This window comes from Dromiciops gliroides, chromosome 5 (genome assembly GCF_019393635.1).
Source record: "Dromiciops gliroides isolate mDroGli1 chromosome 5, mDroGli1.pri, whole genome shotgun sequence".
Classification (NCBI taxonomy): Eukaryota; Metazoa; Chordata; class Mammalia; order Microbiotheria; family Microbiotheriidae; genus Dromiciops; species Dromiciops gliroides.
In genome coordinates, this window is record NC_057865.1 from 290,383,246 (window position 1) to 290,408,931 (window position 25,686).

Below are 25,686 nucleotides of genomic sequence, written 5' to 3' on the forward strand. Positions count from 1 at the left end.
GAACTGACATCTTTAGAGAAATCACCTTCCTAGACAGAAAGGCACAGGTGGAGACACTGAGAAAAGGAGAGATGTCTGGGGCACAAGCCAAGACCCTGACTTGACCTACACCAGACTTTCAATTTCTCTTGGTTGCTTTTCCTTTCTTCTCTGGGAGGCTGCACCAGCAGCTGGGGACTCAGTCAAGAGGGGTGAGGACCAGGTGCTCCCTGCGAGGTTGTCTTGGTAACAAGGCCGAAAAAGCCTTGAGCATAACTTGATTTAACTGGCTATGGCCAATGGCATACATGACAGTTCTGAGACATCACCCCTAGACACTCCTTCTCTTCCATACCTGATTGTCACAAAGGCTTTATCTTTGAAGAAGGGGGAGGAGAAAACCCATACTCTAGACACCAAATTCTGAATTCTACTGTCACCACGGTAACAAGACATGGCATTATTGATAGAGCTCTTGACCCTGAGCTCTTACTGACGTCACCAGCCATTACCAGGGCAACTCAGACCTCTGCTGGTTCTGGTTGAATAACAACCACGACGTCACTAGGTCTTTGGGGAGGGTGGCTGCAATCAGGTGGTGGAGAAAGGAGAGAAGAAATGTTTTCTGCTCTTGAAATTCAAATGTGCCAGTGGGGAAGGGCCTGTGGAGCCGGGGGGGGGGGGGACTTTGGACAATGATGACTCCTTTAGAACAAGAATATGGCAGTGCCAAGTCTCTGGATGGGGACCAGAATGGGGGAGGACTGGGGGAGGCCAAGAGAGGGGGAGAGGAGCAGTGAAGGCTAGGCTTTGTAATGCAACCTAAAACTAGTCAAAGTGCAGTCAGCCTCTCAGGAGGTGTTTCTCTGTGGCAGGATCCCTTGGTTCAATCATTCCACCTGCATCATGTGTTCCTCTCAATCAGTGCCTCAGTTTCCCCTGTTCAAGGGAACAGTGCCACAGGAGTTGCTTCCTGGGATAGGCAGGTGCAAAGGTTTGGGGTTATGGTATAAATAAATATTTTCCTGTTGCTAGATGCTCTGGTTTCTTAAGATCACCATTCATCCAAAGCACCAAAAGCCAGGCAGCTTCATGTGGAGGAAAGAGAACTGGGCAGGGAAGCATCAAGTTTGAGTGTGAGCCCTGATATAGCCCAACCCACTACTAGATCTCAGGATTCAACGTCTTTTGGCCTCAGTTTCCCCTTCTGTAAGGCAAAGGATGAAGTCCCCCAACCAACTTGATGGATTCCCTTGAGGGGCCAGCCCCAAGTGAGACTAGATGCCCTGGGGGAACCCTGTCACCTCCAAGATTCTACATGGAGATTCAAGGTTCTCCACAGTCTAACCCTAAGGTATCTTTATAACTTTACCTCACACTACTTCCTTTTATTCATACCCGATAAGGTTATCAGCCTACACACTCATCTTGTACTTTCTATATGTCTTTAAGGCTCATGCTGTTCCCTCTGCTTAGAATACCACCTTATAACCCCAATTTTCACTTGTTAAAACCAAGGCCCAGTTCAGATACCATCTCTAACAAATGTTCTTAGCACCTTCTTCAACTCCATCCAACAAGCATTTATGAGGTCCCTGCTGTGTGTAGGACACCATGGGCATGAAGCCAAAACAAAAAGTAGTTTCTGCCCCCAATAACTTGGTGATGCTTTCCCTTATCACATTTCACATAGTTTATTTTGCATTTGAGTTATTTGCATGTGTGTGTGTGTTTGTGTGTTTGTGTGTGTATGTATATATATATATATATAATCTTCTAGACTGTATCCTCCATAAGGACAAGAACCAGATCTTATCTTTATACCTCACCCCACACTTAGCACACTGTGTATAGTAGGTGATTAATCATTGTTGGATGAATGAATGAATGGACTCTCCCATGGTATAGTGATGGAGCCTAGTAGCTGGAGCTGAGGCCACTTCATTAGTATGGAACCAATGGAGATTGCCTGGGGCCTGAGAGGATAGAGTAGACTTTAGCTTAAAAAAAAAAAAAAGTCACTTCCACTCAGGGAGCTATCCAGGGTACTGACGGGAGTGACCCTGCTGGAAGCCCTCTTGCCAGAGGGAACCAGGGTTTCCTATCTCATAGCCAAACCTCAAATCTCTGTCCACCTTGAAGCCTCCTCTTGACTGACAACTCCTGACATCTTCCCTAAACTACGCCTTGCCTATAGCGTCTGATAGATCTTTGTGTTGTAAGATTGTATCTTTCATAAAGGCAGAATCTATGTCTTATCTAATCTTCAAATCCAGACTTTGTGTGCTTTGTGAAGACAAAGACAAAACGAAACAAAAAACAAACCAAGTGTTCTGTCCCTTGTCCCTGAAGAGAAATGAGAAGGCGCCTCTTCTTTGTAGAAATGGTTTGGGGGGGACTATGGGTAAAGAACATTGCATACACTGTCAGACTTGGTTTTGCCTTACTATTTTACAATACTTTTTTTTTTTTTTAGTGAGGCAATTGGGGTTAAGTGACTTGCCTAGGGTCACACAGCCAGCAAGTGTCAAGTGTCTGAGGCCGGATCTGAACTCAGGTACTCCTGACTCCAGGGCCGGTGCTCCATCCACTGCGCCACCCAGCTGCCCCTGCCTTACTATTTTAAATTCTTTGTTATAAGGGATGACTCTCTGGATAGGGGATGAGGAGGGATATATTGAGAAATGAAGGTGATGTAAAAAGAGAAGATGAATAATTTCTAAGGTTTGCCCCTACAACTTACTCCTACCTTGCTCTGCCAAGCTCTGGAGCAGTAGACTGGATTCCCAACTGGGTTCTTTAAAGCTGGTTCTGACCCAAATATAGTATATAGAAACACATTAACACTGGTTCAACGACTAGAAATTCCCTGTATCCAGGAAGGTACCTGTCATCTCTTAAAATGAACCCAAAAGGGTGGCCTCATAGGGGCTGAGTACCAATGGGGAAAGGCCTCATTTCTGACCTGCCTGTGAAGTCTGATAGAGCACTTTTTTCCTTGAAAATAAAAAGAGGAAGTGGGTGAATTGTGGTGATGTGATGATTACCAGGCTGTAAATGAACATCCACAAATAGGATCCCTTGGGTTTAGCCTCTGGTCAATTGGAATATCTTTGAGCAGCCAAAGGGTTTGCTAAACTAAAACTACAAGATGGGTGGAAAAATTCATTGTTAATAATATGACCAGTTTGAGTAACTCCACTATGATCCTCACCTCACCATCACCAATTGTGCCTTCAGATCTTTACAATGCATCATCTGGTGTCCAGAACCTCAGCACTGAGGTTTACCATCATGCCCTTTAATACACATCTCAATGACCTTGTTGTCACAGGCTGACATATCAGCAAAAGTCTGGAATCTTAGATTAGTCACTCCAGATTCTGATAGAATAGATGGGCTACAGCCCCAAGGATTGTTGCTGCATCCTTATCTATCAGGCTTGAATCATCTTTCACCTGCTTAAGAAGTTGTTACATCAGAGCTTACATGGTGCTGCTAGAATAGGAGTCAAGAAGGAAATGAGTGTTCTCTCTCTCTCTCTCTCTCTCTCTCTCTCTCTCTCTCTCTCTCTCTCCCTCTCTCCCTTCTCTCTGTCTCTCTCCCTTCCTCCCTCCCTCCTTCTCTCTCTCTGTCTCTTCCTCTCTCTTTTCTCTCTCTCTCTCCTTACTAGTATTCTGCTATAAGCCTCAGTTTCATCATCTGTTAAATGGGTTTATTGCTACTCAGAGTAAGTACTTACTTCCCATGGTGGCTGTGAGGATCAAATTGTTTATCTATAAAAAGCCCTTGGTGAAACTTAAGTCTTAAATGTCAGTTGTCTTTGGCTCAGAAATGCATTCTATTAAACGGGGGCTTATGGCTTCTTGCTTAAACAGACTTGAGAATGGTTCATATCCCATCTTCAAGCTCTCAATCAATCCAGCCTTGAATGATCTAGATTTCATCCAAGTAAAGAAACAGGCCTTTGAGGAGCCATAGGGCAAGGATGCCACCAACTACTATGCCTGGTGGTTATGCCAAGAAGCTGGCCCCCTTCTCTATAACTCAGATACCTTCTGTGTGTTTGACCAAGGACTGCACTGGAAGGAGGTGGCCCCGAATGATTGATTAATTATGGCAAGTGCTGGGTGATACCGTTCAAGATGAGCTCTGTAAAACACAGGCTAACTTGATCCTTGTGTTTGAATGAAGGACAGCCACACTCTGGGAATCAAACTTCCTGGTGGGGTGCAGTTCTTCTCTTCTTGACTTTGCCTTCTCATTCAGGGAACCCAAGCTAAAGACCTAGGTAGTGCCCACTCCAGACTGATCCCAGTGAGGGATCCATTTCTGAGCCAATGTTTGATCATCCTGTGGTCTACCTGGCCCCTCCATATGTACTATTGCCCAGTTAAATAAAAGTCCACCTTGAGTCAAGAAGGAAACTAACGAGTTTTTCTGAAGGGAGAGCCACCAGTGACTTGGCCCCGAACAGTAAGATGGATGTCAGTCCATCTCTGTTCTTTGATTCCTTTCGGTAATGCTATCTCTTCTCAAGTTGTCAAGATATGGTGGATTCTGTGATTTTAGGAAACATTATGGACCACAATTTTGTAACACAAACCAGCATACCCATATGGGAAAAGGATGAGCCAACAACTGAGGAGACATTAATAACCAACCCTTAGCCTTTAGGCCAGGTACCCTAGTGCCTGTCTGGAAGGTGGGGCACGTCTTATTGTCCACCGAGTAGAGTTTAAACTCAAAGTTCTACACCACCTGGTACCACCAAACCTTTCCATCCTAATCTCAATAATACTCTCCTCCACATACTCTAAGCTTCAGCCAATTTTGATAGCTCTCTATTTCTTGTATGTGGTAATTCTCTATGTCTGAAATTCTCTCCTTTCCCCACTAAATCCATTGAATTCCTAACCATCTTCTGAGACTCAACTCACACACCAGCTACAGCATTTTATTTTGTCCCTTGCCTTTGCACTTAACAGATGATACTGTGTATTATAGTTATCTGTGATTCTCATTTCCCTATTAGACTATAAACTCCATGAGGGAAGGTCTCCCATCAACACCTACACAGTGCACTAGGCATGTCAGGTACCTAAAAAGCCTTTATGGGACCAAATTGAATGTGACTCACTCAGTCTATTTTCCTGTCATCTTGCATGTCCTTTGACTGTGATGACTCCAAACTATGATGTCCCCAGCCTGTGTCCCTCCTCCTGTCACAGTAGGATATCAGGTGGCCATCACCACCTTAAGTTCATCTTTTGAGAAGATTTTCTCAAATAATCTTCCTATAGCCCGGGTCTGACCATGTCAATCTCTAGCTAAAAAAAACATTATGTTTCCCAATTTCTCCCAGAATAAAATACAAACTATTTGGTCAGATGGCCTTGGCCCTCCACAGTGCATTTCCCATCTACCCTTCTGGTTTTATGTCACATGGTTCTCTACCTTGAGGCCATACTGGAGTTGTAGGGACTCCTCAAATCTGAAAACCATCTTCCATTTCTACGCATCCACAGAAGTCTGTGACCCTCTAGCCAGGGATGAATTCCCTCTTAATCTCTGACCTTTCTTTCAGATCCCTTATTTTCCTTCAAGGACTATCTCAGGTACTGCCTCCTCCATGAAGCTTTCCCTGATGATGTCAACTGAAAGAATCCTGTCCCTTTCTGAAATGTTCTTAGATCATTTTGTTGAGAGAAATGATGATGATAATGGCAAACTCTGCAAGGTCGTGCCAACTGACAACAGAATCACAAATGCCCTGCTTTCCTTAGGATGATCAAACCAGTGCCAGATTTACTGGTCCTTCTTTCTGGTTAACATTTCAAGAGCCCCAGGTGCTAAGAATCAGAGAGTCGATGCCCACACTACTTTACAGAGTATTTGACCTCAAAGGAGGGTGACCTTTAGCCTTCTCATTGCTCTGTAATTATTTTTGCCTAGTACATCCTTGCTAAAGTAGCTTCCTCCCACTGAACCCGTTTCCTGCTATGTAAATAAGGGGGATGTCATCTACTCTGGCACCTAATAGGCACTTAATACTTAGAATAGATAGATAGATAGATAGATAGATAGATAGATAGATAGATAGATAGATAGATAGATAGATAGATAGTCTAAGGCCTGAGGCAGCTTACATCTTGGTTATTTAAATGAAGGAAAGTGACAAATGAGCTCTTCACTTAGGAGAGGTTCAAGCCCAACATTAGGCAAATGCCCATGCCCTCTTTGGCTCAAGATGGACTTCCCATAAGACAGGCAGGACATGAGGCTGTGTCCAGAAATCCCTGTGGACCCTGGCTGGGCTAGGTCCCGAACCTGGACCTCAGGATGCTGCCTTTTGACCTCTGTCTGGTCTAAGACCCTCTGTGGCAGCCTGGGATATGTGGTGGCTCAGGAGATTGAAGGATGCCTCACAGATGAGTCAGAGATGGAGCAGATCAATGCTTACTTCTGTGATTTCAGGGGCACTAGAAAGGGAACAGAGATTCCCACTCCCCCAAGCTCTGACCCGAGAGCTGAATGATGCTTGAAATCCTTTAGAGTTATGATCTGGTAAGAAGGCAAATCTGCCCAGGATGGGTCCAGAAAGGAAAGGGAGTTGGCCAAAGTTACAGAAAAGCCCTGGGCACCAGGGCACTTGAGGCACCAATGCCTATTCCTGTAAATGCTAGGTGCAGTGGGAGGCCACATCTGTTGGCAGTGCTCAGGGGAGCTCTTGGGAACGAGCCCCTTCAGAACAGTGGGATGGGAGGGGATGGGCCCTTCAGTGCTCGGGGCAACAGCCCCTGCCCCGTACATCTGGTGATGCCTAGATGCCGCCTGATGAGGCCTTTGTGATAGGGATGATGACAGATGAATGGAGGACCAGAGGAGGGGGGCAGTGTGGTACTGTACCATAGGAGAGGCCGATAGATTTGGAGTCAGAGAAGACTGGGGTTCAAACTCTGCCTTTGCCAGTTACAATGTGGGCAGTAACTTAACCTATAGAGTTCACAGATTCCATCTGTCAAATGCAGGGTTTGGACCAGACCTTAAAGTCAATTTAGATCTGAATCTATGACCCTGTTGCTGTTCAGTCATTTCAATCGTGTCCGATTCTCTGTGATTCCATTTGAGGTTTTCTTGTGAAAGATACTGAAGGGGTTTGCCATTTCCTTCTCCAGATCATTTAACAGATGAGGAAACTGAGGCAAAACAGGGTTAAGTGACTTATTCAGGGTCACACAGCAAGTATCTGAGGCCAGATTTGAACTCAGGTCTTCCTAACTCTAGGCCCAGTCCTCTATCCACAGTGCCATCTAGCAGCTCCATGATCTTAAGACCTCTGATTTTGTCAGAGGTGTGAACTTGGGCAAGTCACTTACACTGTTTGGGCCTCAGTTTCCCCATCTGTAAAATGAAAAAATCGGAGTCCATCACCCTAATGTCCCTTCCATCTCTACATCTATGCTTTTGTTAGAGTTCAAGCAAGTCACTTAAATGTTCTGGGCCTCAGTTTCTCCATTTGTAAAAAAAGGAAGATTGTAGTAGATGGACTCTAAATTCCCTTTAGTTATGATCTGTTCTAAGCATCCATTCTGGTCAGTTGTTAATTATTGCACCCTAGAGTAGAGAGAGTTAGAGATGTGCCCAGGATGAATGGGCATTGCCAAGCTTCAGTTGCCCTCCTCCTGCCCCCCCTTTCCCCCAGGACTCACCCTACACTTGACAGAACAAGCCACAGCTGCTCAGTACCACCAGACATCTGTCCTCATTACCTGGAGAAAGTGGTAGAGTGGGGAGGGAGAGGAGGGGAAGGGATGATGTCCAGAGTCTAGCAGGGAAGGGGGAAGGGGGATGAAGGGAAGGGATGCTGCCCGCTCCGTGCTCCTCTGGGGAATGGCCTAGGAAGGAGGAGGGGAGGCTGGGACTACGGGCCCTCCTCCAGGCCTCACGCTTTGGCCTTGGCCTTGGTTTTGCTCTTGCAGGAGTCAAAAGCCATCTTGGTTGCACCCCCGAAAGCTTCTACCAGCTTGTCACTCCAGGGGATGATGTTGCCCGATAGGGGAGAGGTGCAGTTGGCAATGCCCAGGATCTGCGCCGGTGTCAGGATGTGGTCCCACAGGTTGAACTGAGCAATCTCACCCACAAAAGCCTGTGTGGCATCAAATCGGCCTCCCAGTGTGTCCTGGTGGGAGGATGCAGGGGGTAATGAAGAGAGGAAGGGGAGAAGTGGGGTAAGGGAAGAGAGAGACAGATGCAGATTCCATGAATAAAACACTGCCCTAAAGTGGGCAGCAGGGGTTTGTGGGAAGGGCCCAAAGACAGAAACCTGGAGACCTGAGTTCTAGCATTGGTTCTGCTACTAACCCCTTGTATGAACCTAGGGAATGACCCCCTCTCACCCTTTTCTCATTTGTAAAACGAGGCTGTGAAATTATAACCTCCCCCTTTCCTCCCTCCTTCTCTCCCTCCCTCCCTCTGAATCCCAGAACCTGAGGCCTCCTCACCTGTTCCTGACCCAGGATGATGACCCCATGGGGTTTAATGGGATGCCAAGCAGCCAGGTTATCACTAGAGCCACGCAGCTGGCCATCCTGGTAGGCTGACCACAGGCCATCCCTCGTGGTCCATGCAATGCAGATGTGGTGCCAACGCCCATCCTTCAGATTCAGTGGTAGTTGGGCCACCTGGGAATGGGCACAAAAGACCCCTCCAGTCACAGAGGCCCCTGCCCAGGGTAGATACTCAGGAGTTGGCCAATTGACTTTAGCAATTCATTGAAAACCTCAGAGCTGAAGGGGGCATCAGGATATCCCTTTTTTTCCCCTCTTCTTCTATTACATCCATGACAAGTGGTCATCTAGCCCAAAGCTTCTTAAAGTGTGGGTCAGACCCCATATGGGGTCAAGTAACTGAATGTGGGGGTTGTGAACAATTTGGCAACAGTAAAAGGGTATGTATCCCTATTTTATATACCTATAGAACTGGGGTTGACTAAAATTTTCTTGGGTGAAAAGGGGTTGCAAATGAAAAAAGTTTAAGAAGCCCTGATCTAGCCACTCATGATGGGGAATTCACTACCTGTATAGGCAGCTCATTCTTCTTTAGGGTAGTTCTATTGCTTAGGAAGTTTTTCCTTATATCAACAACCTATTTCACATCTATTGGGTATTCACTCTGTTCTAGGGGCTGGGCATGGTTGGGAGGTTTTGTTGGTATAGGAAACAGTATAAAAATTCCTTCCACTGATGGGTGGAAGGACAGAATAGCTCACCATTTAATCTTAGAGAGTTACCTGGGACTGTGAGGGGTTAAGTGGCATGTGCCATGGACAGAACTTGAACTCAGTTCCTGACTCCAAAGCTGGCTCTGTCTCATGATGTCTGCAAAGGTAGTGAACTCCCCATTATTTTGTACCCACTGCTCAAGGATGCCTGCATTTTCACGGGCTCCTCCCCAAAACCAAAAAGCTGTTGGGGGCCAAAATAATGAAATCCTCCTGCAATGAATGAACTTCAATCAAGCCATAAGCAAGCACTTAGTACGTGTTTATTCTGTGCTGCGTGCTGTGTTAGGCACTGGGGACACAAAGAAAGGCAAAACAAAAAAATGGTCCCTGCAGGAGTTGGGCGTATGTGTGGTGAGGTGCTCTTACCTGAGTCCCTTAATCAGATCCTCCTGAAAACCCTTTGAGGGAACTAATGAAGATATTATTCTTCCCCTTTGGCAGATGATGAAACTAAGGTTAAGCAACTTGTCCAAGGTCCCAAGGTTAGCAAAGTTCAGAGCAAGAAACACAAGTAGCTAGTTGGTAGGGTGACTGAGTTCAAGGCTTGGAGTCAAGAAGACTTGAGCTCAAATCCAGACTCAGATACTGCCTAGCTGTGTGACCCTGGGCAAGTAACTTAACTGCTCATTGCCTCAGTTTCCTCATCTGTAAAATGAAGGGATTTAGACTCAAAGGCCCCTTCCAGTTGACATTCTAGGATCATAGGTATCAGAGATGGAAGGGGCCTTCCTGGTCCTCTAACCTGATCCCCATATTTTATTGAAAAGGAAATTGAGATAATCACAGTGTCTGGCACTCAGTGAACATTTTATAAATGCTTGTTGATTGTTGACTGACTAAGTCCCAGACAAGAGAGAGGACTTGTCCAAGGTCACCAAAAGAGGAAGTAACCGTCCTGGGATTCAGGCTGAAATTGTCTGACTCCAAATTTCATGCTCTTCCCAGGGTGCCTGAGCCCAGGGTCTGCCGTTTAATCCCCCACAACATACTGCGGGTAGCCTGCCCCATCTCTACGGTTTGGGGGAAGAGATCTAGAGATGGGAGGCATTGTGGACGTCACCTCTTTCCCAGAACCTGGTCTTCAGCGGCCAGTGGCCAGTGCCCAGCAGCCTCTATGTGCAGCCCTCAGAATGGGGTGAAGAAAAGCCCATTCATTGTCAGAAGATGTCAGCCCAACAGCTCAGAGCAGAGGAGCCAGACCCTGAGTGGCCCTTGCCTCATCTGTGAGCGACCCTGCAATCAGGATTTCTCAAAAGCCAGGGTGACACCATTCTCTATTGAGGAGGGACCGCCCCATGACCCACTGGAGATAAGCTGGGGTCTCATCCCAGGCTGAGGGGTCTGGGGTGGAGGGAGTAGGGGGTGGTGGTGGTGGGAATCTGTCTGTAGGCAGCACTGGAAATTAAGAGCTGGGCCCGGGCTTCGATCCTACGCGTATTAGCTGTGTGATCACGGGCAGTTACTTAGCCTGTCTCGGCCCCAGTTTCTTCATCTGGAAAGTAGGCTGGAATCTTAGCTTTCGAGACTATTGAATCCAACTCCCTCATTTTACAGATAAGTAAACTGAGTCCTGGAGAGGTGAAGAGATTTACCCAAGGTGGTAAGAACAATGATAATACTTGTACTGCATCCCTTCTATTTTTTTTTTTTAGTGAGGCAATTGGGGTTAAGTGACTTGCCCAAGGTCACACAGCTAGTAAGTGTTAAGTGTCTGAGGCCGGATTTGAACTCAGGTCCTCCTGACTCCAGGGCCAGTGCTAGTGCTCTATCCACTGCGCCACCTAGCTGCCCCCAACTGCATCCCTTCTAAATGCTATGGAAAGAACGATGAATTTCAAATCAGAAAACAGGAATTCAGATATTGGCTCTATTACAACTGTGTGGCTTTGGGCAAGTCCCTTCCCCTCTCTGGGTCTAAATTTCCACATCTATAAAATGAGGAGGTTGGGCTGCGTGGACTCTGAGGTCGGCTGGGGGAAAGTGCTTTGGAAACATTTTAGCTTTAGGGAAATGTGGGTTGTTGGTTAAATGGTCCTGGGCCAGAGATCAGCCTAGCTTAATTAGCATGACTCCAGCCCCAGCCCCAGCCCTAACTCCCCCTGGGGGAGCTGATGGACTCAGACTTCAGAGGCTAAACAGCCAGACTGCACTGAGCCCCAGGGGACCTCAGTAAGAAGGACAGACAACCTAAGCAGATGGTTTCCTGCTCCTCCTCGCTTTTCTTAACCATCGAGGGCTCCATCCGTTGCATGAATATAAAACATCCTTCCTCCATCCTCTCCAACACGATCCCCACCCCCAGCAGAGAAAGAGAGAGAAAGAGGGAGAGAGAGAGAGAGAGAGAGAGAGAGAGAGAGAGAGAGAGAGAGAGAGAGAGCACACACAGCCCACACCCTGATGGAGAGGAAATAATACTGTCTTCCTTGGGGCAAAGGAGATGATGGCCTCTGTTAACCACTTCCCCCATATCCTTCCCTGGGGACAAGATGAAAGAAGGGCAGTGTGTGTGTGTGGGGGGTCTTCTCTGTTAAGATGGGCATCAGATCTGGGGGAGAAAAGGGAAAGGCGTACACTAGGGAGGAGATGTTAAGGTAGTCGCTAGAGGTGAATGGCAGGGAAAGGAACCCCTTCCTCACTCTTCCCTTGGTGTCTTCCCCCCAAACCTCCTTACTCTCTGGTCCCTTCCTTGCCTATCTCTCATAGGTGCCTTTCATGGTGGATAGAGCTCTGGGCTTGGAGTCAGGAGAGACCTGCCTTTGAATCCTGGCTCTGACACTAGCTTTGTAACCCAGATAAAGACAGTCTGAGCCTTAATTTTCTCACTTGCAAGCTGTGGGTGTCACTACCTGCCTCTCAGGACTGTTGTAAGGAAAACTTCTTGTAAACCTTCAAGCCCTATGGACTAGTAAACTTAGCTGAGCTGAGCTCACCTGGTCCCCTCTCCTCCCCAACTCTCTCCCTCCCTGGTCCCTGACCCCTCCTTCCCCAGCCTTCTCCACCACTGGTCCTCTTCCCCTACCAAGTCCCTGTGCTTCTTTCCTCCAGCCCTAACTCTTCTGGGTCCTCTTCCTCAACCCCTAGTTCCATTTCCAGCCCCAAAGGCTGTCTCCCAAGTCTGGGATGTGCTCTTTCCTCATTACTGCCTCTTGGAATCCCTGGCATCATTCAAGACTCACCCCAAGTGCCATCCTCTCCACTCCTCTCATCCTCCCCGATCCTAATTCTCTCCTTACTACCAAATGACCATGGATTCCCTTTCTACAGATGATGCACTTACTGACTGGTGTATGTGTTGTCTTCCCTACAGGTTGAAATCTCCTTGAGAGCAGAGCCTGTTTCACTTTTGTCTTTGTATCTACAGTGCCTAGTATGCAGTTGGCATTTAATAAATGCTGACTGAACTCCATTCCACTCCCCAGCCCCTCACCTTGTCATTGATGAGCAGTTCCATGGGGTCATGCCCCGCCTCCAGCAGCACCATCTCATTAGACTGGCCTGGCACTGAGTAGGAGAAGGGCGTCCCTATCCCCATCCCTCCAGACTTGGACTTCAGCCACATGCAGACAGTGAAGGAGTACAGCTCCGGCAGGGTCCTACGCACTCGGGCATACATGTAATTGTTCTTCACTGGGATGTTGATCTTGAAGGCATCTGGGGGGGTGTAGGCTGATGCTCCTGAGAATCAGAGAGGAGGAGACAACAGAGGGCCACAGGGGAAATGACAAAGAGGCAGAGGCAGACTCCCTCCTGACCACCCCCAAGCTCTCAGATATAAAGAGCTTATCCACAAGTTGGGATTGCTGAAGTCATTGATTCTAAGATTCTGTTTGGTCAACTGAGCTGGATGGGGCCTTGGAGTCAGCTCCAGATCAGACCAACATCTGAACTAGGATAAATCCCCTCTTACAACATCTTCCACAACCAGTTTTGTCCAGTCAAAATTCCAGAAGGGCTAGAATCATGGCTACCTATGCAAAATTGTAATGTATTTTGGAAGTATTAAGTGAGCTTATATATATATATATATATATATATATATATACACATACATATATGTGTGTGTGTGTTTGGTGGGGCAATGTGGGTTAAGTGACTTGCCCAGGGTCACACAGCTAGTAAGTGTCAAGTGTCTGAGGTCAAATTTGAACTCAGGTCCTCCTGAATCCAGGGCTGGTGCTTTATCCACTGTGCCACCTAGCTGCCCCCACTGTGCCACCTAGCTGCCCATGAGCTAATAGCAATAGCAATATCTAGCATTCGCTTAATACTTTAAAGTTTGCAAAGTGTGGTATATTATATGTTTTTAATACATATTTTATTTCATTAAATATTTTCCAATAACATGTAAAATTGTTTTAACATTCATTTAAAATTTTTTTCAGTTCCAAATTCTCACCCTCCCTCCTGTTCTTCCCCCTCCTTGAGAAGGCAAGCAATTCGATGTTGACTATATATATGAAGTAATGCAAAACATATGTCCATGTAGCCAATGTATATATTATATGTATGTATGTGTGCCTATGTATATATATATATATGTGTGTGTGTGTGTATGTATGTGTGTACAAATAGATATATTTTTATATATGGTTGTTAAATGATGTAAATTAGAATGTAAGCTCCTTGAGGGAATACTTCCACTTTTGTCTCTGCATCCTCAAGCATAGCACCTGACACATAATAAGACCTTAATTATGGACTGGTTGATTAACCTTCTACTGATGCTGTTTTGTTAGCCCCCAACTCTATGTAACCAGAGCCATGTGGGTATTCTACTCCCAACTGCTGGAGAAAGTCACGAAAACTGTGCTGGCTGCGTTCATGATGTCTAACCCCAACTAGGTCCTCGCTGCTACATGGCAATCCTTTTAAAGGTCTAAGTTTCTTTAATGATACATTGTTATTAGTTGTACTTTATGGTCTCTTATTGACTCACTCTCACATTCCCCACAGCAACTGCTCCAAACCTCCTCCTTAAAGTCCTCTTTCAGTGGATGGTCCTCCTTCCTACTTGACTAAGAAGCTCTAGACCATCTGGCATGAGCACTTTATCTTTCCTCCTACAGATACCCAAACCTGTTTGTATTCCATCTTCTTCTCTCCTCCAGCATCTGGGGAAGAGGTGGAGGAACCTTGACAAGACCAGCCCTTCTAACTTGTGTCCCAGATCCCATCCCCTTCCACTCCTACGGACCAGGCTCCAAATAGCAATCCCCTTCCCCAACCTCATTTAAAATCTCTCCCTCAGAAAGGACTGTTTGCTTCCTGCCTACAAATACGCCCAAATCTTCTCAGTCCTTGTCCTGCCTCAAGCCCCTCCAGAAAAATACCAAGACAAAACAACAATAACCAAATCCTGTCCATGGTCCTGGACCTCTTCTCAGGCTCCTAGCTCTGGAGAGAAAGGGAGGCCCAGAGAGGATCATAGATTTAGAGCTGGAAAGGACCTCAAAGGCCATCTAGCCCATCCCCCTTTATAAAAGAAGTAGGTCCATGATTAAGTGACTTGCCCAATCACAAAGCTAGTATCCAAAGTGGGTTTTGAACTTTGGTCTTCCTGACTCCAAGTCCAGTGCTCTATCCACTGTGCCCTAAAAGTTCTCCTTCCCCATCTACACCTCCTTGATTTAAACTACTCTTTCCATGACCTCTTGACTAGAAGATCCCAGAATTTCGAGCTGTAAGGGATTCTGGACATCACCTACTCTGGTGCAGTAGATAGAGCACTAGCCCTGAAGTCAGAAGGACCCGAGTTCAAGTCTCACTTCAGACACTTATTAGCTGTGTGATTCTGGGCAAGTCACTTAATCCCAACTGCCTTAAACATCCAGGGCCATCTCCAGTCATGCTGATGTATATCTTGCCACTGGTTCTGGAGGAGAGAGTGAGGTTGGTGACATTGCACAGCCCTCTATCACTTAAATCCAATTAACTGCAAGTTGTGGTATCACCTTGACTTCATGGTCCTCTTCAAAAACAAAGGACAAAGAACAACCCCCCCCCCCCATTTTGTAGATGAGGAAACTGAAGACCAGAGAAATGACTTGCTAGTCACACAGCTAGTGAATACGAAGATAGGATTTGAACCTGGGTCCTTTGACTTCAGAGCTCTCTTCCCTACCATGTGTCTTCTGCCAGTAACCTTTTTTCATTCCTCTTCCTCCTTGATCTTTTCAAAGCATTAGACACTTGTCCAGTGCCTCCTCCTGGATAATTTCTCTCTCTTTCTTTGCCTTCCATTCTTTCCTTCTCAGTCACCTTTAATGTTGCTTCTTTCTCCCACCAGTAAGTGTGTCTGTTTCCTAAGACTCTAGCCTCTTCTCTTTCAAAGATCACCTCTATGAGGATGACTTCGACACTTGTAGCTCCCTTAGCCCTAGAGCTGAAATCCCATGTAGCTGCTAGTTGATTCCACCTGGATGGTCTACCAGCACCATAAACTCAACATGTCCAAAAGTGAGCTCATCTCCTTCCTTTGAAAACCTAAAACCTTTTACTGATGCCTTATGTAGTTATGTCACTGCCATTTCCAATCATGTCCTCCTTTGTGACCCCCCAAAAAAATCAAGCAAAAACTTCCCATGCAGAGACACAGTCTCTTGACAATGTATACTTTATGCTGTCCTTGTTGTCCACCACCTGTCTGTTGTAGGTATGGGAGGAAGTACGTTTCATTATCTCTTCTCCCCAACATTTATTAGCTTTTCCATTACTCAGTAAATTTATCATTTCCCCCCAAAACTATCCATCTTCCCACCTGCCTTTTTCTGTTGAGGTCACTCCTATTCTTGAAGTCACTTGAAAGTTTGAAGTCATCTCTGACTTCCTTCCTCATTCTCTATATCTCACGAATTGCCAGATCTTTTCCATCTTCTCTCCACAACATCTCTTCCATCTCTCTCCTCTCCACTTGCAGAGACATTACTATAATTCAGGCCTTTATCACCCAGAGTATTGCATTAGTTTCCTGTATGTAATAGACTGTATTCATCACCCTGCATCCCCTCTCTCCACTGAATTGTCAAAGCAATCTAAAAACACAAGAAAGAGCCCTGACTCTGTGGTCAAGAGGACCTGGTTCAAATCTTCCCTCTGCCTTTTACTGCCTGCATGACCATAGGGATGTTCCTTCCTCTCCCGGGGCCTCCCTTTCTGTAAAATGAGGGGTTTGGAGAAGGTCTCATAGGAATCTTCCAACTCTGGATCTAGAAGCCTGTGATTCTATAATCCTAGGGCAGACCGTATTATTCTCCTGCTCATAAACCTTCAGTGACTTCCAACTTCCTCCTGAATAAAATAACAACTCATTCATTTAGCATTCAGACTCCATGGTCTGGCTCCATCCTGTCATTCTAGCCTTATTCCACTCTCCTTCCCTTCCTGTACTCATGGCCAGGCAAACAGCACCGCAAGCTCTTCCCTAATCCCCCATTAGAATGTAAATTTGAGGGCAGACGCTGATTTTTGCCTGGAACATAGGAGGCACTTAATAAATGCTTATTGACTAACAGACTGACCATTCACACAGGACATCCCCTTGGCAAGACTGGCCTCTTCCCATATGTCTGCCCAGATAACTCCATTTTCACTCCCTCAGGGAGGGTAAGTGATGAGCTGTAGTTCCCGCTCTATCCCAGAGGCTTTTTGGCTAGATCGAATCACTCCCTTCCCTGCCCACCAACACCTAGAACAGGGGAGATCCTCAGTTTTTGCTGAATGAATGAACAGGACCAGAGAGGCCTCCCTTTCCCCTTGCCGGCTCTACTTTGCTCCTGATGTCGAACATGCCAATGGGCTACGGCAACCAAAGCAGCCTGGGACAAAGCCTGCGCTTGCTACTCTGCTCACTATCCCTATGCCCTCAACCTGTCCTTGCTATTTTCCCTCCGGCTCTCACCGTGCTCCAGCTCCGACACCCGGTCCTGCAAGGCGCTCAGCTCCTTCTCTACTGCCTGCTGCTGCTTGTGGTTGCTGCTGCTCAGGGATGAGCGCTCCTTCTCCAGGGCCATGACCTTGGACAGAAGCTGAGCCTCGAGGGTCTCCATCTGGGTGTGGAGGGGGTCCTGAGCCGGGAGGGGACGGGCTGTGGTGGCTGAAATGTTCACATGGACTGGTAGCTCCTGCTGCATGGGAGGAGAAGGGAGGGAAGTCAGAGTCTACCCAGAGCCACCAGAATTGACACACCTCTCTTCTGACACCATTACCATTACCATTACCATTACCATTACCATTACCATTACCATTACCATTACCATTACCACCGCCACCACCATCATTCACTTTTTTTTTTTTGCAGGGCAATAGGGATTAAGTGACTTGCCCAGGGTCACACAGCTAGTAAGTATTAAGTGTCTGAGGCCAGATTTGAACTCAGATCCTTCTGAATCCAGGGCCGATGCTCTATCCACCTAGCTGCCCCATCATTCACTTCTTATAGGCTTGCAAAACACATTAGATATATACTATTACATAGTATATAGAGCCCTGTACCTTCAGTCAGAAAGTCCTGAGTTGGGTCTAACCTCAGACACTTACTAGCTGTGTGGCCCTGCACAAGTCACCTAACCTCTGGCTGGCTGTTTCCTCATTGGCAAAATGGGGATAATTAATAATAGCACCTCCTCCAGAACTGTTGTGAGGATTTGTAAAGTACTTTTAACACTATAGAAATGCTAGCATTATGTTATCCTCACAACAGTTCTGTGACATAGGTTGCTATTATTATATTATGATATATGTATATATATATAATGGTTATATTATGATACATTTTTGTCATCTGTTGCATTACTGTGGTGTCTTTTAAAAGCACTTCTATTGGTATCTTTTGATTTTTACATCGTCATTATTTCTGACTATATCTTTTAACCAGTGATCTGTCCCTTATATAAAAAAATAACAAAGAGGGGAAAAAAGTAATTTTTCAAAACTCACCAGTACATCAATAGGGTTTGACAGAATTCATGTAGTATAACACACCGAAAGCCCCCACTTTCTAGTATGTATGCAGTATTTCATACCCATAGCCCCCACTTTCTAGTATGTATGCAGTATTTCATACCCATAGCCCCCACTTTCTAGTATGTATGCAGTATTCTATGCCCTCAGCCCCCACTTTCTAGTATGTATGCAGTATTCTATGCCCTCAGCCCCCACTTTCTAGTATGTATGCAGTATTCCATACCCATAGCCCCCACTTTCTATTATATATGCAGTATTCCATACTCATAGCCCTCTATTCCAGTGTCTTTTCCCCCTAACTTTTCCAAAGCCCTTTCACAGACACTTGAGCTCTACAAGTATTCTCGTGAGGTGGATGGCTATGGGAAGATTTCCCCCATTTTCAGATGAGCAAACTGAGGTCTGAAAAGCACAGCGATTTGTCCAAGATGGCACAGAGAGTGACAGAACCCAGCATGGAGGCCAAGTCTTCTGACTCCTTGACAAAGGCTTTTTGCACTAGCTCAGGCCCTGGTCCACCAAACACTTGTTTAACCCTTGAGAAGCTCCACTGACAACCCTCCCATTCTAATGCAGGAGTAGCTACTGCCCAAGCAGCTCCTGCCAAACTGGGAGAGGGGGGAAAGAATGAGGACAATGATTCTAAGAGTTTGGGCTAGAAAAGCCATCTTTAGCTCTAATGATCTATGGTTCTTTTAACTCACATTTCTGTGCTGAAATATGGGCAAGGGAAAGATAGATGGTGGGTACAAGCAGAGGATAACAAGCTACCAAGTGTCCTTGCCTGTGAGAAGTGACATAAAGGGGATCTTTGAGGGCACATGAAACCTCCAAGCCTCTGCTTGATGGGACACCCACTCCCTCCTGCTGTTGTTGTTTGTTTGTGTGTGTGTATGTGTGTGGGGGGAGTGGTTAAGTGAGTTTCCCAGGGTCACACAGCTAGTAAGTGTCAAGTGTCTAAGGCTGGATTTGAACTCAGATCCTCCTGAATCCAGGCCTAGTGCTTTATCCACTGCACCACCTAGCTGCCCCCTTGACATGAGGGTGATGTCATGACTTGCAGTTAATTGGATTTAAGTGAGGGAGGGCTGTGTAAGGTCACCAACCTCCCTCTCTCCTCCAATGGCAAGATATAGATCAGGGTGACTGGAGATGGCCCTGGATGTTTAAGGAAATTTGGGGTTAAGTGACTTGCCCAGGGTCACACAGCTAGTAAGTGTCTGAGGTGAGATTTGAACTCAGGTCCTCCTGACTCCAAGGCTAGTGCTCTATCCACTGTGCCACCTAGCTGTCCCTACCCGATCCAGCAGGCAGTGTAGGAACACACCCTACAACTTTCTCTTTCTCTCTCTCCCCCCCCCATCTCCATCTCCTCTCTCTCTTCCTCCTTCCCTTTCTTTCCTTTTCTCTTTCCTTTCCTTCCTTCCATCCTCCCTTCCTTTTTCCTTCTTTCTTTCCTTTTCTCTTTCCTTTTCTTTCTTCATTCTTTCTTTGTCTGTCTTTCTGTCTTCCATTTTCTCTTTTCTTTCCCTTCCTTCTCTCTCTCTCTCTCTCTCTCTCTCTCTCTCTCTCTCTCTCTCTCTCTCTCTCTCTCTCTCTCTTGCTCTCTTTCCTTGGAAAACCAAGACCCAGGAGGGGGAGGGGATTGGTCATGGTCACAGAAGTGCTAAGTGACTGAGCTGTGATTCAATGCCAGGTCCTCTTTCCACCATATTATGTAGCTTCTGATCCCCTCATCAAAAGATATCAGTCAAGGCAGATTAGAATCAGCAACTTCTCTATGCCTGGCATTCAGTTCCTTCATAACCCCCAACTCTTAGAATCCCTAATTTTCTTCAAAGCTTTTCCCCTCTCTTCCTCCTTTTTCCTCTCCCCTCTTCCTCTTTCTCCCCTCTCTCTTCCCTTCTCCTCTCCCTCCATCTCCTTCATCCTCTTCCTCTTTCTCATCTTCTCCTCTCCCTCCCTACCCCCTCTTCTTCTATCTTTTCCCTCCCCCTCCCCTTCCCCTTTCCCTCTCTTCTCTTTTCCTTTCCTCTCCTCCCCTCTCCTTCTCTCCATGATTTCTTCCTCTGTTTGAGGGCATAGAAGGCTTATTATCAGGCAGAATCATTAAGAGGATGCTTAATAATTCAGCACACTTCTCAGAGACTAAGAAATCCTTTCTGTGTCTTTCCATCCTTCCTTCCCTCCCCCCACTCCCCATGGGTCCAATGTACTTTCTGGTCCCCTATTTATTCCTAGTTTCCAGCAGGCTGGTAGAACTGACATCGCTCCAGTAATTCTGACCAGCTGGTGTCTACTCAGCCTAGCATGGTGGAGGGAGCCTCTTGTCCTAGCTCCAGCCTTGGGACCAAATAGGAAAATTCAACTCAGGAACTTGAGGTGGGAGGGAAGATGGCACTGTACAGCAGAGGGCAGGAGGCTGATTACTTCTCCCCTTTTGTGATGCCAAGAACAGACTAAGGGAAGAGAAACTGAGGTAGAAAGAATGAAGTTTGCCTTGGTCTTCTTGCTCAAGGAGAATTCAGAGCTCTCTACTGGTAGCCACAAAAGTAAAGAGAAATACACAAAATACACTTAGGCAAGGGGCAATGCTGGACCCCAAAGGACAGGGTTTTATGCACAGTTCCATTGAGAATGGAAATCTCTGATCCTTGCTGTTGAGAGCCAAGAATTCAAACTTTGGCTCCCTGTCCAGGTGAAGCTGGGGGTGGCGGGGGGGGGGGGGAAGGTGTGGAGAGTTTATTTCATGCATGAGGGACAGCAAGATGTACTAGGGGAGCAGCTAGGTGGCACAGTGGATAAAGCACCGGCCCTGGATTCAGGAGTACCTGAGTTCAAATCCAGCCTCAGACACTTGACACTTACTAGCTGTGTGACCTTGGGCAGGTCACTTAACCCCCATTGTCCTGTGGAAAAAAATAATGAAAAAAAAGATGTACTAGGAAGTGGTCTGGGAGAGGGGTTAGTAAACCTGGCTACTGCCTTTCTAGTCAGAAGTTACTATGAGATCTTGGGGAAATCATCCCCCTTTGCCTTAGCTGTGAAATGGTGAAAAGATTTCCCCCTTGACTTCCAAGGATATTATGGAGAAGAAAAAAAGAATACTCATAGGAACAAAGCTCTAAATATGGAAGGGCCTCAGAAGCCAACTTCCCCACTGTTACAGTTTAGAAAACTGAGGAACTAAGGTCCAGAGGCGGGAAAGTGATGGATTATTTCAGATCTGGACCTAGACCTGAAGGGAACCACAGAGATTCCTGGTCCAACCCTGCTCCCCACCCCCATCTTACAGAGAAGTAAAGAAACTGAGGTCCAGAGAGAGGAAGAGACTTAGGATCATATGTATGTATGTATATATGTGTATACACACACACACACACACACACACACACACACACACACACACAACTGGAGAGACCTAAGAGACTATCTAATCTAGCTCTCTCATTTTACAAATGAAGAAACTAAGGCCCTCGGGAGGGCTGACTCACCGAAGGTCACACTGAGAATGAGTGGTCAGACATGGGATTTGAACCTGTTATGATTCCAGAGCCCTCTTTACACTGTGCCCTGCCTCATGCACTTTATAAATCAGAAGCATCATACACCTGTAAGGCATACCCTACATTGGGCTCTGACTGAACAATTTGGAACTCTGCCCAAAGTGCTAGAAAACTGTGCATAACCTTTGGCCCAGCAATACTGCTACTAGGTCTGGACCCCTAAGTAAAAGTAAAAGGACCTATATGGATAAAAAACCTCACTTTCTCCTCTAGAGCCTTCTGGGTGCAATGGCAAGATATACATCAAGATCTCATTGCCCTGAAAAAAAAAAGAATCCTCTTGACTTATCTGGTCATTCCTTGATCATCTCCAGAGACAGGGAGCTCACTATTTTCACAAGTTAATGCTATTGCATTATGGACTGGCTTGAACTGTTGGAAAGATTCTCTTAACATTACACTGAAAGTTCTTCCTTGTCACTTCCTCCCTCCCCCCACTGGGAGCCTTCCCTTCTGAGATGGCCTTTTATCCACTTGGTATAAATCTTGTATATACATTTACTACTCATTGTCCTTTCTCCCTACCCCTGTTAAACTGTGAGCTCCTCGAGAGCAGAGACCATGTTTTTGCCTTCCTTTACATCCTTAGCACAGTGGCTGACACTATATTATTATTAAGTAGGTACACTATTATTAAGTAGGTACTTAATAAATACTTTCCCTACCCAGAATTTAAACTCCTGGGGTGTCCCTCAACTGGAGAATGGACAAACAAGTTATGAATATGATGGAATACTATGGTGCTGGAAGAAATTATGAGGGGGAGGTTTCAGAGAAACCTTAGAAGACTTATATGATCTGATGCAGAATGAAGGGAGAAGAACCAGGAGGACAATTTCCTGAATAACCACAATATTTTAAAGACCATCAATTTTGAAAGACAATAGTCAATGTATTGCCCAACCAGTATTCCAGAAAACAGAGGATTAAGTCAGCTTCCCAGCTCCTGACATGGATGCAGGGCATAGAATGAGATATATTTTTTGCACGTGGACAATGAGGGGATTTGTTTTGCTTTACTATGCATGTTTCATACGAGGGTTTTGCTTTTCTTTTCTAATGGGTGGGGAGGATGTGAGAGGAGGAAAAATGAATGCTTGTTAGTTGAAAAAAAATGTTAAAGGCTATGAGTTGCTTTTAGGATAGCTTTATTTTTGTATTAATATCCACAGAGCCTAGCATGTACCTGGCACATAGTAGGCATTTATTTAATAAAGGCCATGTCTCCAACACTTGTGCTAGTCTTAAGGATAAGATTAAAGAAATCCCCTCCTCTGATTCTCCATTTCTTAATGGGGAGAGGGGAACTTTCTCTTCTCTCCTCTTCCTCTACACCCAAGGATAAGATTCCTCACTTCTCTCATTTGATAATCATAAGCTATATAAATTTATTTTATTTTTATTGGATTGTTAGACCTGCCTAACATCCCTATTTTTGTTGTAATGAACTATCCCCCCCAGTTGAAAGAAGGGACATAGTCCCACATGGAGGGGCAGAACCCTAAAAGGAGCTCATCTCAGCCTACCATCAGGTAACTTTCTAGCTTAGCTGACAATTCACCACAGGTGCTGCCAAGGACACTGTAAATTCAGTGCCCTGGGGAAGCAGTCCCAGTTGTCCCACCCCGGTTACAGCTCTTCTCTCAGCCCTCACACAGTGCTTCGGCTCTCTCTGGAGGCTGGATTGTAAAGGCCAGAAGTATAAGCTCTCAGGGCTGAAAGGGACCCTTAAGGTCTTCCAGTGTACCCTCTCCTTTTACAGATGAGGGGACTGAGACCCAAGATCACATAGATTTTGAATCAGGTCCCAGGACACTTTGCAATTTGCCACAATGTCTCAGTAGCAGGTATTAGCAATAAATAGTCTTTGAAGCCAAAAATATCAATCTTCCTGCAATGGTCCTGGTGATGAACCTCTCTAAAGATAGCTGGCTGGGCATGGGATAACACATATCTGTGCCTAGACCCATTCCTCCAGCCTCTACTTTCAGTGGCTAGGGGTCTACAGGAGTTTAGTTTTCACTGACAGAGCTTTCTGAATTGTCTCAGTGCCATGAGAAGGAAGACTCGAGTGAATGACACCAATGCAATCTATGATTTCTTGGAGGCCAGAGGACCCAGATTCAAATCCTACCTCAAATGCTTGCTCCCTGTATGACCTCAATCAAGTCATCTCCATTCTCTTTTCTCAACTGTGAAATTATTCTAGATGGTCAACTTCAAGGCTATGGCCTCATGACCAGTCACTTGACTATTTCCTAGGAGTCATTTCCCTGTAAAATGAGGGTCTATGAACCAGTCACCCTCCATGAGAAGGGTCCCTCCACCAACGCAGAGTGAAACCCACCCTTGCTTACCCATCACTCAGCATTCAGCCACGATTTTGCCCCACGATATCACCACTAATAATAGCTTGCATTTACATAACACTTTGCTGTTACAAATTGTGCTATATAAATGCCAATTATTAGCATGACTATTCATTTCATGCTGGTAATATATGCAGTAGAAGCTCTGGGGAAGGAATGAGGGTGTGGAGAAAGGGTGGCTGGCTGTTTTGGCTTTGTGTGTCTCTTCCTTGGGCTCATCATGTTTAGAGCAGGGGTCTTTAATCTGGAGTTCATGGATGGATTTCAGGGGGTGTGTGAAGTAGGATGGAAAAAATGACATCTTGATTTTCCCCGGCCTCTAATTGAAATTTCTTCTCATTCTGAATGTTGGCACCATGCCAAAGTAAGGCTACCAGTGTCTGGGACTTTGTCACCAATAGAAACCTTCGATCTTTCCTGGGCATATTGTAGTTGTCATCAATATCTCCAAATGTCACTTGTGCTATTGTTATCACTACTTGGAAATGATGGTAGGTATGAAACCCTCAGTTAGAAGCATCATTATCTCACAAGTTTGTTTTTTAATTATTTTGATAACCATATTTTGATGTGATTGGTTTTCTCTGTCATCTAATGTATTTCATTTTATGCATTTAAAAACACAATTCTAGGGGGACAGCTAGGTGGTACAGTGGATAAAGCACCAGCCCTGGATTCAGGAGGACCTGAGTTCAAATCCAGTCTCAGATACTTGACACTAGCTGTGTGACCCTGGGTAAGTCACTTAACCCTCATTGCCAGCCAAAACAAATAAACAAAAAAACAATTCTGAGAAGGGGACCATAGGCTCCCCCAGACCAACTGCCAGAGGGGTCCAAGACACAAAGGAGGTTAAGAAGCCCTGGCCATCTACTCCAACCCCCCCATTTTACAGGGAAATGACTCCTAGGGAATGGTCAAGTGACTGGTCATGAGGCCATAGCCTTGGAGTTGACCATCTAGTATTATCATTTCCAAGGTTCCTCCCAGAAATAACTCCTGTGTTCTAAGGACCTTTCAGCTTGGAATTCTCTGTTCTCAGATCAAATGAAATAATATTTGTAAAATGCTTAGTACAGAGCCTGACACTTAATAATGCTTATTCCCTTCCCTTCCCTTCTCTAAGGTTCCTCCCAGTTCTAACATTCTCTGTAGGATCACAGGACTCTGAACACCCCCCACCCCTTTTTAAACATCTACCAACAGGTATGAAGGAATAAAGCAACTTCATCTGATAAGTCCATTGGACAAGGCAAATAGTGAGCAGGGACCAAAGATGAAGAAGCTATTTCTAATTGGGCAATGAGGGAAGGCTTCCTGAAGGTGAGGCTTTAAAGGCTGGGCAAGAATTCAGTTGAGGTGGATGGGACTGTGGAAGGAGAAGGGGATGAGCATTCTGGATCTTGGAATGAGGTGAACAAAAGTGAAAGCAGACCAGCTATGAAGCAAGAGGCGCTGGCCAGACAGCACGAGTTGGCTGGAATAAGAATAATCGAGGTGCTTTCACAGACATGACCTCATAACA

At 45.8% G+C, this 25,686-nt stretch overlaps 1 protein-coding gene across 1 annotated transcript in view; it reads right to left on the bottom strand.

Annotated features, from left to right (window-relative positions):
- Window positions 1-2,609: 2,609 nt before the first annotated feature.
- NPTXR (neuronal pentraxin receptor) overlaps window positions 2,610-25,686 on the bottom strand; it is a 47,182-nt gene continuing 24,105 nt past the window's right edge. Inside the window, exons 5-8 of the mRNA XM_043967726.1 lie at window positions 17,163-17,388; window positions 12,693-12,940; window positions 8,484-8,663; window positions 2,610-8,161 (exon numbers count right to left, since the gene is read on the bottom strand). Coding sequence (XP_043823661.1) covers window positions 7,925-8,161; window positions 8,484-8,663; window positions 12,693-12,940; window positions 17,163-17,388 — 891 coding nt within the window. The 3' untranslated portion in view covers window positions 2,610-7,924. The remainder of the gene's footprint in view (window positions 8,162-8,483; window positions 8,664-12,692; window positions 12,941-17,162; window positions 17,389-25,686) is intronic.